The sequence below is a fragment of the Xyrauchen texanus genome, chromosome 1, assembly GCF_025860055.1.
Source record: "Xyrauchen texanus isolate HMW12.3.18 chromosome 1, RBS_HiC_50CHRs, whole genome shotgun sequence".
Classification (NCBI taxonomy): Eukaryota; Metazoa; Chordata; class Actinopteri; order Cypriniformes; family Catostomidae; genus Xyrauchen; species Xyrauchen texanus.
The window spans coordinates 52,568,336-52,581,258 of NC_068276.1; the positions used below are offsets into that span (position 1 = coordinate 52,568,336).

Here is a 12,923-nt window from a genome sequence, read left to right on the forward strand (position 1 = left end):
ATTTGGTCTGGTCTCTTAAAATAAAATAAGTCGCGTTTAAAATATTACATAGATGCTACCCTTGTAATAGCAGACTCCATAAATATTCAAAATATTAAGAAGAAATGCACTTTCTGTGACATGGAAGAGACGATGTTCATCTTTTTAGTGAATGTCTTTGTGTTACATTTTTGGAACGAGCTATGTACCTATCTCAGAAAAAAACAAATGTCATAATATGTTTAAACACTTATCATATTATTGTTCTTTATAACAATGCAAATTCTCGTATATAGTACATTGTTAATCTCTTTATTAGCCTACACTTGGTACATTTTGTATACATTTGTATGCACATTTTTGGGTAAGAATCCGCTATTGTCACTTTTTCTGGTTGACTATAACTTCTATATTATGTCTTTGATGGGCATAAAAAACAAAAAATCATTGAAAAGTCAAGAAATGCTTTCATTGTTTAACCTTATATAGATTTTTTTCCTCACCCTCTGGCTTTTGTTTTTTTAATTTAATAATTGTTGAAATTTTTTTATTACTTTTTTTACTGTTCTTGTTCTATTATTTTTGACACAATTTCCTGTAAGACGTTTGGGATAATACAAAATTAAATAAAACAATTATGATGAGGGTAACACTTCCGGTCGCCATCTTGTCGTTTAGCCGTTTAGGAGAGATAGAGAGCGCGCTGCGGCTGCGTTTTGAATAACCGATCAAACTCTCCTCGTTTACGTATTGTTTCTATTACGAGATGTCAAAACGGCATCGCCTGGATTTAGGCGATGACTATTCGTCGAGCAAAAAGAGATCTTCTGACGGGTATGTTGAGCAGGAGGACTGTGTTTCGTTTGAAAGAGCGTCTAGGCTCTGTTAGCACGTTTAGTGACATTTACGAGTGTGGTTTTGATAATGCACAGACTGTAAAACCACCATTCTTAAATATTGCAACTATTAAAACTATTAAACATCCTTAAAATGGCACACAACACCAAATATGTTGTTATCATGCACAGTACTGTGTTGTGTGCCGGTAACACGTGTGCTGTCTAAGTCTGCTCGCGTGTACAACAGCGGCTTCACGTGCGAAAGAAAACACTCACTTTTTAATTAAAGTTATTTTTGAGGGGTGTTAGAGTGTGCATAATCGTTAGATTTGATTCCAAGTAGGTTGTTTGGATGTTGTTGACACCCCGCTAAAGCGCGGCCTACTATGCTTCAATATTAGATAGTCATAAGTAGAGTACCTTTTATCGAACTAAAATTAAATGTTATATTAATGTATATGATTGATTGAAAAGTAAGTAGGTTGTTATGAAAATGGGTTTACTTTAGCTGTAAAGGCGCATAGCCGAATAATTGATGTTACCGCCGCTAGGGCGTAAAAAATTTAAGTGAGTGAGTGACTGATAGATGTTTGTGGAATAATGGAATAAAACTAAATCCCAGCTGTTTTAAGCATCGTATTGTCAGATTATACAAGTTAGTGTTTTGTAAGAGTTGGCCAACTGTGTCAAATCAATTGCATGTGAAGAACGCACAGTTGTAATATAAAATTGTCATGAAAATCCTATAAATACGAGTGTGTTGAATGTCATCATTAACTTTTGGTTTGTCAGGAGACCAAAACCAGAGTATTAAAAGGAAACGTAAACTTAAAAATGAAAATTCTTACATAATTTACTCATCCCAACCCAGATGTATATGACTGTTTTCTGCAGAACACAAAGTCGTAAGAGTCCATGGGGTTAATTCATGACTTCTGAAGTCATCTAATTGATTTTGGATGAGTACAAACCAAAATATATACAGTGTGTTTTTCACAAGATGAGGCTTATTGATGAGGAATATAAAAAAACTATCAATAGAGATTTTTGCAGATAACCGACAGTTCCAGAAAGCAACTATCGACTCTGATTAATCATTAAAACAGATATATCGACTACCTCTAAAACAGACAATTTGTGTTCTGCAGAAGGAAAGAAGGTCATATGAGTTTAAGACATAATAAGGGTGAGTAAATGATGAGGGAATGATCATTTTGGGGTGAACTATTCCTTTAAAGCAGTTTTTTGATGTGTAATTTAATGCAAGATGGCAGTGTCCATGTTTGAAAGCACAAATCAGCTTTATTTGTTGTTAAAAACCTTATGCCCTTTTTCTCATATTCCCTTCAGAAAGGACCGTGACCGAGATCGAGATGACCGGTCGAAGGATCGTGACCGCGACAGAGACAGAGACCGTGATCGGGAAAGAGAGAGAGACCGAGAGATCAAGGTCCCGAGTGTGGCCCTCAGCTCCAGTGTGTCTGGTGTCATTGGGCTGCCTACCATGAAGCAGACCGCCATGCAACAGCAGATCAACCCCTTCACCAACTTGCCTCACACGCCACGATACTACGAGATCCTCAAGAAGAGGCTGCAGTTGCCTGTCTGGGAGTACAAAGAACGCTTTAATGACATCCTCACCCGTCATCAGAGCTTTGTGCTGGTTGGAGAGACAGGCTCTGGAAAGACCACACAGGTTTGTGGTGTGTCGACACTTACACCTTCATAAAAGCTAGTGTCAATTCTCTAATGAATGTTGTGCTGCAGCCTAAAGGGGGTCGCACACCGAACGCGCCGCGCAGTGCCATGTCTTTAAAATTCAAACACATTATTCTCTATGAGTGTACACACACCGGCGGCGCCATTCAGCGTCTGTCCGCGGCGCCCAGCTACGGCTTAGGACCTTGTTCAAAACCCTGCCGCGCCACAGAGCGCCATTTACATAGTTGTATATTGAATTTACATTTATTTGTCTCAAATCGTCGTTAATGTACATACTGACTTCACCCTGTGCTGCAATATACATTTAGTTTAACATTCCTATTTTAACTGCTTAAATAAAGTCATTGGAAAAAATATATAACAAACATAGCCCTTTTAAATCTTTCATTTTCCCCTGTTGTGCCATTTTTCAGTTCTCTACCATACTAACCATACTCTCATACTTTTCACTCGGGTTAAACGCTAGCTAAATAAATACTATTGTATTATGTAACATAGTTGCCAAGACAACGGATAACATTACAACAAAATAACAGACTTAACAACGTGATAGACACTTTTACTTGATTAACGTTCAAACATCAGCTATTATTCAATTAACATAAAAAATAAATAATACATCAAGTTAAAACTCACCCATCCTGCAGCTCTTCTAGACCTCTACCAGGAGTTGATTAAAAATTGAACTCCCGCGAATAGAATGTGCGCGTCCGGTGTGCGATACCTGCGAGTTGTTCTAGACGTGGCGCGGCGCGGCCCCCTTAAGAGTGTAGTACACTGAGCTACCTATATGAAGGTCAGTTGATAATGGAATTTTGAACTAGTGAGTGAATTTAATCAAATTTTGAAAATTCTACAAATGATTGGATTCACTCTCTAGTTGCACATGGATTACAACAAGCATGTGCAGTGCTATGGATTCACATTAGGGCTGGGAGATATATTGAATAGTCACGATATAATGGCAATAATTTCGCATATTATATATAGAAGTAAGCAATATCGAGTATCGTAGTGATTTTAATTAGCTTTTTATTTGCCCATTTTGTTTCATAAAGAGCGTATCAGTAGACTCATTTTACGATCTTTTCATGGCTACACAATAAATCAAAATAACATTAAAATGGTCATATGTGATTATTAAACTGCAAATAGTTGTCTGGCTAGCACAGGCTGTAGTTTGTTGTCATCACTTTGCAACACGTATCAGTGGAGTCCAACACCCAAGCAGGAACAGAGCTGGATCTGGCCGCCTCTGGTAACCTGAAACCAGTGGTTGAGACATGGAAACAAATAACACAATATTGGCTTTGATGCCATTCAATTTATTGCAGAGTTATAGATTATGTGAAATGTTACTGTTTCCGGCAGACCTAACTAAAGCAGCCTAAATGTGAGTTGATGGATAAATTAGGTGTATGCCTGGATAAACAGATTAGTCTTTAGTCTCAACTTAAACTGAGTGAGTGTGTCTGCATCCCGAACAGTGTTAGGGAGACTAGTCCATAGTTTAGGAGCCAAATAGAAAAGGATCTAGCTTCTTTTTTGGATTTTGATATTCTAGGAGCTATTATTGAATTATACTCAATTTTGTGATCGTAATGAACGTGATGGAATCTAGTGTGGTAGAAAGTCACTTAAGTACTGTGGAGCTAGATCATTCAAAGCTTTGTATGTAGTTTGTATGAAATTTAACAGGTAGCCAATGTAACGAAGATCACATTTTGCTAATTTGATCATATTTCTTGGATCTTGTCAGCACTCTGGCAGCTGCAATTTGAACCAATTTAAGTTCAAGTCATTGCAGTAATAAAATCTAAACACTAGAAGAGAAATGCAGCCAAGATTCTTGGGACATGTCCTAAAGATAGCAAGGTGTTAATATTTAGTAGTAGTTCTGAGATTACAGGGGATATTTCTTTTAAGAGCTTAGTTGGTATTGTATTTAACATGTTGTGGCTTTTGACTTTTTGATACATTTTGTTAGCTATTCATGATCTATGACAGAATTTATTTCTGAAGATTTCAATTTTATCAATAAAGAAATTCATGAAGTCATTACTATAGTGTTGCAACGGAATAAGTGAATAAACACCTAAGGTTGTTGTGGTTATTTTCTATGAGTTTGCTAAAATATGCTGACCTGGCAGCTTTTATTGCCTGACTGTAGTGAGAGACACTATCCTTCCATACACCACTCCGGCATCCAGCCATTCAGTGACACCAATCTACTATAAACCTTGTCACCACAATGTGCAGGGAGGTGGCCTGAGCATGGTGTCTGACATTGTTTTTGCAAGATCACACACCTCTTTAACATTATATTTAGTGATCTCTGACTGGCGAAACCAGACATCATTAGTGCCCACATGAATAACCATTTTAGAAAATCTATATTTAGCATTAGCCAGCAATTGTAAATTTGATCTGATGCCTAACAGGAACTGGAGAGTGGTGTTGCTTTGCTAAGTGAGTATGCTGCCGAGACGTCACCCAAACACTGCTGCGGGGGCTCTACAGCCAGAACCAAAGTGTGTGTTGCTAGCTGTACTAACTGCGTCCAAAACAGTATCTGCCGGCTTCACTTTCTCATTGACCTCAACTAGTGTTTGGATGCAGGTCTCCAACTCATTAACCTTCTCCATCAGCCTGTCCATCAGCAACCGGAACAGGAAGTGAAAAATTTGAGCAACCCTACCAAATCTAATCCTCACAATAGAAATTATAATTCCAATATTAAAATTGACTGGGTCCCGCTGCAATTTAGTCTCATGCAAAATTCAGTTTGTTTCCAAAAAAATAAGTGGATTCGTTTTAGCACACCTTATTCATTCACACACACACACACTTTTTATTTTTTTTATTAAATTATACAAAGGGTAATAATGGTTTTTATTGAGCTATTATGTATCATTGTATATAAAATATAAATCTTAACCTAAAAGTGCATATCAATGAAAATGTAATTGTGGAAAACTGGGGGGAAACATACCTTTCTAATTTTTAAATAGATTTTTATTCAGTATCATGATGGTTACTCTGATTTAAAGAAACAACAACAAAAAAAAACTTTTGAGCCATTTAAGAGAAAAATGCATAATTATTGAGTTTTTTATTGTCAATGGGCTGAAAATGATTTACATAATTTTTATAGCCATATCACCCATTCCTAATTCACATGGTTTTGAAAAGCCATGCTGAGCCTGTTTGTCGTTCTGACAGCCAAACCTTGCATGCCTTTGTCAGGGGGCTTCTCATTACATTAAAGTTTCAGTTGGGCTGTGTCTTGAGGTTTTGGTAAATATAGTGACAATTTTAGAAGATCTGAGTAGCCTGGCCTCTCCTTTGAATACATGTAAATTGACATGAATTAATCAGTTGTGTGTCAACTCTTGTTTCCATTCAGATCCCACAGTGGTGTGTAGACATGGTGAGGTCTCTCTCAGGCCCTAAACGTGGTGTAGCCTGTACACAGCCACGTAGGGTTGCCGCCATGAGCGTGGCACAGAGAGTGGCAGATGAAATGGACGTCATGCTGGGGCAGGAAGTTGGATACTCCATCAGATTTGAGGATTGTAGCTCTGCAAAGACCATACTGAAGTAAGTTATTGTTCAATTAGTTATACAGAACACCTGGTTTACGAAGTTGGTGAAAGTGCAAAAATTGTTGGTAATTTTTAAATGAATGATATTTGGCCGTTTCTGATAACACAAGTTGAAGATGACCAAATAATGTGTCTGCTGTTCACAGATACATGACAGATGGTATGTTGCTCCGTGAGGCAATGAACGATCCCTTGCTGGAGCGTTACGGTGTCATAATTCTTGACGAGGCTCACGAGCGTACACTAGCCACAGACATTTTGATGGGCGTCCTTAAAGAAGTGGTCCGTCAGAGGAGTGACCTAAAGGTATGTGATGGAGGAAATTCACAGACTTCCACCTGTTCAACCTTGATGTATACACTCATACACACATTGGATGCTTTGTAATTAGCTTTGTTTTGGGAGCCAATCTTTGATAAATGGTGTGATAATTTGCCCTAAGTTAATTATATTAATTGACCATATATATATATATATATATATATATATATATATATATATATATATATATATATATATATATTTATTTATATATATATATATATATATATATATATATATATATATATATATAAAATTAATATAATTATTACATATATTATAATTCAGACATCCTTTGAATTTTCCACGTGATGATTTGAATCACACATGCAACAATATCTGAGCTGTGCCATATTACACAAAATTTGTGTTACAGTGTAAATGCAGTCACAGAATACAAACATTTTAATTCTTGGGTTGCATAAACGTTTTTGCTGCTTTGAAGGTACCAAAGAGGAAAGTGGCCTTCATCCGTAACTAAGTAGTTTGGAACCACCAGAACTCTTCCTAGTGCTGGCCTCCTGGCCAAATTTAGCGATCGGGGAGAAGGGCCTTAGACAGGGAGGTTACCAAAATCCCGATGGTCACTCTGACAGAGCTCCAGCATTTCTCTCTGGATAGAGGAGAACCTTCCAGAAGAACAACCATCTCTGCAGCACTCCACCAGTCAGGCCTGTATGGTAGAGTGGCCAGACGGAAGCCAAAAGCCCGCCTGGAGTTTGCCAAAAGGCACTTGAAGGACTCTTTAAGACCATGAGAATCGAAATTCTCTGGTCCGATGAAACAAAAATGTAACTCTTTGGCCTGAATGACAAGTTTCATGTCTGGAGGAAACCAGGCACCGCTCATCACCTGGCCAATACCATCCCTACAGTGAAGCATGGTGGTGGCAGCATCATGCTGTGGGGATGTTTTTCAGCTGCAGGAACTGGGAGACTAGTCAGGATCGAGGGAAAGATGAATGCATCAATGTACAGAGACATCCTTGATGAAAACCTGCTCCAGCGCACTCTGGACCTCAGATCAGGGCAAAGGTTCATCTTCCAACAGGACAACGACCCTAAGCACACAGCCAAGATAACAAAGGAGTGGCTACGGGACAACTCTGTGAATGTCCTTGTGTGGCCCAGCCAGAGCCCAGACCTGAACCCGATTGAACATCTCTGGAGAGATCTGAAAATGGCTGTGCACCGACACTCCCCATCCAACCTGATGGAGCTTGAGAGGTCCTGCAAAGAAGAATGGGAGAAACTGCCCAAAAATAGGTGTGCCAAGCTTGTAGCATCATACACAAAGAGACTTGAGGCTGTAATTGGTGTCAAAGGTGCTTCAACAAAGGATTGAGCAAAGGCTGTGAATGTTTTTTTTTTGTAAATTTGCAAAGATTTCAAACAAACTTCTTTCACATTGTCATTATGGGGTATTGTTTGTAGAATTGAGGAAAATTATTAATTTAATTCATTTTGGAATAAGGCGGTAACATAACAAAATGTGGAAAAATTAGTTGAATACTCGTAATTGAATACTTGAGTATTCGTTCTGCAATAATTATTCAAAAAATAACAACACTCAGATTTTGCAAAATTTTGCTTTACTGGCCGTACATACAGTGAAATGCATGTTAAATCCTTAACACCTACACAGTTATTAATTAATGCATGTGCTGTGACACAAGATGATTGCATTTGATGAGAGAATGGTGTCGTCTGCCTCCAGGCGCAGTGAAGTTTGGAATTACTTTGATCAATGTGATCAACATGTCACGTGCAAGCTTTGTTTGGTGAAACTGAGCTATCATAATAGCACCATCACAATGAGAAATCAAGTTTAAACACCGAACTTGACCAATCGAATGAGGAAAGATGGCAGTCCGTCACTGTATTCACCACAGCAGGTAGGCACAGATGTACCCCTGCGTGTGAAGACTATTCACGATCAAAAAGATCACGAGAGATGTGTTTTAAGTTTTGTCAAGGAAGATGGGTTTAAGCAAGTCAAACAGTTTCTTGAGCCAGACTATGACATTCCCTCGCAGAAAACCATAACTGTCAGAATAGAGCTTCAATATAAAGCATGGTTCTCTTACGAGACGTTCTCTCGTATTGCGTAAGCTAGCTTACGCTACGGGAAAGATTCATCTTTTCTGAGATATTGAAGCCAAAAAATTATCCTTAATTTTGTATCATTTGTCAACTGCAGACCTTGAGCGGGCTAGCTAGCGAGCTCATTGGTTGCTCTGCGGAAACTGCTGCAGCCTATAGACGACCTTGGGCGAACTCGCGTCCAATGAGAGGCGCCCGCGCGCTTACTGCATCAAAGCCCGCCAAAATGGCCGTGGCTAGAGTGCATATAAGCGTAGTTCGTAGGCTGGAACCCTGATTTTCATCTCTTCAGCGAAGCTCTTCGCATCTCTGAACTGGAAGCCGCGTCGCCGTTCGAGGGGCATCGAGCGCTGTCCAAGCTTGCTAGAAGAAGCCGGCCGTCTCCGCCACCTTCAGCCATCCTGCGAGCTACGCCATCCGGCGACATATCCTTTTTTAGAGCAAGCTAGTTCTTAACGAACTTCACAAAAGAGTAACGAGCGTCTTTTTTAAGATGCCTCGCACCACTTGCGCTTCATGCCGCGCCCCTCTCAGCGCCGGAGACCGCCACATCATCTGCGCTCTCTGCCTGGAACTGGGGCATGCAGAGCTCGCCCTCGCTGAAGGCGGATGCGACCTCTGCGAGGAGCTTCTGATGTCGACCCTGCGGGCTCGAAGCGCTCAGAACCGAAGCGCCGCGCCGCCTTCCGTTCCGCCGTGCAGGAAAAAGCGCCGCTCCCAAAGGCTGCCAGAACCGGTGATAGAAGCGACTGCCTCGCCGGAGCCTCTCCCTCGAGCATCGCTCTCACCCTCCCCGCCCCCCCGGGACGCGCAGTTGCCGCCCAGCGGCCTCACTGCGGCCATCTCGGAGGACGAGGCGGAGGATAAGGGCTGTTCCATCATTGCTTCGGACAGCGAGGAGTGGTCAGGCTCCCACGCCGCCGCCTCGGCCGAGGAATCCAGCAGGACCCGCGCCGGAGTCGAAGGGGAAATAACACGCCGCCTCACACAGGCCGTCGACCGCCTCGGGCTCGAGTGGTCACCGCCCCCTGAGCAGGCTCCCAACAGACTTGACGGCTGCTTTCTTCAGAGCCGTCGGCGCGCAACATCCGCGGCCCGGGCCGCTCCCTTCCTGCCGGAACTCCACACTGAGCTTGCAAAGTCGTGGAACGCGCCTTTCTCGGCCAGGATCCATTCCCACGTCTCCACCCCTCTCGGATCGGTGGACGGCGCCACCGAGAAGGGCTACTCCTCCATCCCCCCTGTCGAGGATTCGGTAGCAGCACACCTTTGCCCGCCCTCCGCGAGATGGCGGTCTAAGCCAGTGCTCCCGTCTAAGGCCTGCAGAGCAACTTCCGCCTATGTTGGCCACGCCTATTCCACCGCCGGCCAAGCCGCATCTGCTCTGCACTCCATGGCCGTCTTACAGATCTTCAAAGCGGACCTTCTTCGGGAGTGGGATGAGAAAGGCAGGCACCCAAAGGCTGTTACAGATCTAAGAAGCGCGACGGACCTCGCCCTTCGCGCCACCAAAGCTGCAGCCCAAGCTCTAGGGAAGTGCATGTCCTCGCTGACTGTGACCGAGAGACACCTGTGGCTAACGCTAGCCGACATGGGAGAAGCAGAGCGCTCCACGTTCCTCAACGCACCGCTCTCTCCGACCGGTCTCTTCGGCTCCGCGGTGAGTGGCATCGTTGACCGCTTTTCAGAAGTCCAGAAAGCCACCCAAGCCATGAACCTCTTCCTGCCGCGTCGCGCTAGCTCCTCTGCAGGCCGCCCACGTGACCAGCCTCCTGCACGAGCCTCTTCACAGCGCCCAGCTCAACAAAGTCAGACTTCTCAGCGTCGACAGGGCGGCCGCCCTCGATCGCGCTCAGACCGCCGCCCCCCCGCGGGCCTCGGTCTAAGGTTGCGCTGAAACCTGAGCAACCGAAGTCCTCCTAGCCTTGTTGAAAAAACGACGGCTCAGTCCCGCCGCGGCTGGACCACCATCAAAGCTTAGCCCCTGGCAGTCCCCTCTCTCAGGCTACTACAGTGGTGGATTCAGCAGCCAACAAGCCGGTGATACTGCCCGCTTGCCTGCACTCAAACGCCGTTTTCACGGCGACCCAAAGAAATCTTGTAAAAAGCAAACATGCCTTATGTGTAGAAAATGTGCCAACAATCCAGTGTTCACCTCTACACACAAGCATTACACTTCCGTGTCCCGATCAGAGCCCACTCACATAAAGCGGACACAGCCCGCTCGAGTGTTAGAGTCAATAAACGCGCTCACGAATACGTCGGCGCGCCCATTCTCTGCCCGCTCTGTCACACGGCCAGCAAACACTTCTCTGTATGTAAGTCCCGTGCCCGTGACTATGCTTGCGCATCACTTAACAGATGTGACTCTTTCCCCATTCACCTCAATCGGAAAGTCACTCACAGAACAGCCTGTCCCTGCTGTCTGTGAGCAGTCATGCATAAGCACAGTAAGCGCGCTCTCACATTCTGTTCAGCGCGCTGTGTGCAGCAATCAGGGCGATTTGGCCATTCACCCTCTAGCGTTACGCTTCAAAGTGTGGGAAGCTATCCCAGGGATATCCAAATGGGTGTTAAGCACAATAAAACAGGGCTATTTGCTACAGTTCGATCGCCGCCCTCCCCGCTTCAGAGCGCTGCTCGATACTATTGTGAACACGGAAGCAGCCTGCATGCTTCGTTCAGAAATAGCAAACCTTCTGTGCAAAAGGGCCATAGAGAAAGTGCACGCCTTAGCTGAGCGAGTCGGGGTTTTACAGCCGTTATTTTCTTGTTCCCAAGAAAGACGGCGGCCTCAGACCAATATTAGATCTCAAGGGTTTGAACAAGGTGCTTGCAAAAAGATCGTTCAAAATGCTTACAATCAGGAAACTCCTCGCGCATACGCGCCAGGGGACTGGTTTATCTCTCTCGATCTGAAAGATGCCTACTTTCAGATTCAGATAAATCCCGTCACAGGCCATTCTTGAGATTCGCCCGACGGCCAGGTTTATCAATACACCGTCCTTCCGTTCGGCCTGTCTTTAGCACCCCGTAATTTCACGAAGTGCATGGATGCGGCGCTCGCACCCCTGCGGAGTCAGGGCTTGCGAATTCTGAACTATTTGGGCGACTGGCTGATTATGGCACAGTCACATACGGAGCTGCTGTCTCACAGAACAGTTCTCCTCAGCCATCTGAACAGTTTGGGTCTTGCAGTCAATTGGACCAAGAGCTCACTACAGCCCAGTCAGGGAATTTCCTTCCCTGGAATAGAACTAGACTCCGTGGCAATGACGGCTTGCTTATCTACACAGCGCGCGCGCCGTGTTCAGCGACTAGCCGCGTCCTTTCAGATAAACAGCCTCACGCCTCTGAAAAAATTTCAGAGAGTGCTAGGTTACATGGCCTCAGCCGCAGCAGTACTTCAGCTGGGTTTACTGCGCATGCGCCCACTTCAGCATTGGCTAAACACCCGCGCGTCTCGCCGGGCTTGGGCCACAGGCCGCCAGCCGATCAAGGTGACTCAGACCTGTATTTCAGCTCTGCAGCCCTGGACAGTGGCCGAATGGTATCATCGGGGAGTGACGATGGGAGCTGTATCTCGCCGAAAAGTCATCTCGACAGACGCGTCGTTGTCGACACGGGTTGGGGCGCGGTCTGCGAAGGCTCTCCAGTTTTTGGCCTATGGTCAGTTCAGGAAAAGCTCCTTCACATAAATTGTCTGGAAATGATAGCGGTCGAGTACGCGCTTGTGCGCTTTCTCCCGGTCATTCAGGGTCACCACGTCCTGGTCCGTTCGGACAACAGACCTGTGGTATCCTACCTAAACCGTCAGGGCGGTGTCAGATCCAGGAACCTCTTCCATCTGACGAAACGCATACTGAGTTGGTCCCAGTGCCACCTGCGCTCGCTGAGGGCGACGCACGTGCCAGGCCACCTGAACGACGGCCCAGACAGACTGTCCAGAGACAATATTCCTCCAGGGGAATGGTCCCTGCACGCTCAAACAGTCCAGAAGTTAAGGCGCATATTCGGCAGAGCAGAGATAGACCTCTTTGCGTCAGAAGAGAACTCTCACTGCCCAATATTTTTCTCGAAAAGCGAGGACGCGCTGGCCCAGGACTGGCCCAACCGCCCGCTTTACGCCTTACTTCCCGTCTCGCTATTGCCACAGGTAATGCAGAGGATCAGGGAAACTCGTCACTCGGTGCTCCTCATAGCCCCGGTTTGGGAGAATCAGACATGGTTCCCGGAGCTTACGCAGCTGTCACTGACAGCGCCGTGGCCCATCCCTGTGAGAGCAGATCTCCTCTCTCAAGCTCGCGGCACGATCTGGCATCCCCACCCAGAGCACTGGGCACTGCACGCGTGGG

At 44.6% G+C, this 12,923-nt stretch overlaps 1 protein-coding gene across 1 annotated transcript in view; it reads left to right on the forward strand.

Moving 5' to 3' along the window:
* Positions 1-653: 653 nt before the first annotated feature.
* Positions 654-12,923, forward strand: part of LOC127651536 (ATP-dependent RNA helicase DHX15) — a 53,191-nt gene continuing 40,921 nt past the window's right edge. Inside the window, exons 1-4 of the mRNA XM_052137806.1 lie at positions 654-813; positions 2,169-2,514; positions 5,947-6,140; positions 6,292-6,451. Of these exons, the coding sequence (XP_051993766.1) occupies positions 746-813; positions 2,169-2,514; positions 5,947-6,140; positions 6,292-6,451 (768 nt within the window). The 5' untranslated portion in view covers positions 654-745. The remainder of the gene's footprint in view (positions 814-2,168; positions 2,515-5,946; positions 6,141-6,291; positions 6,452-12,923) is intronic.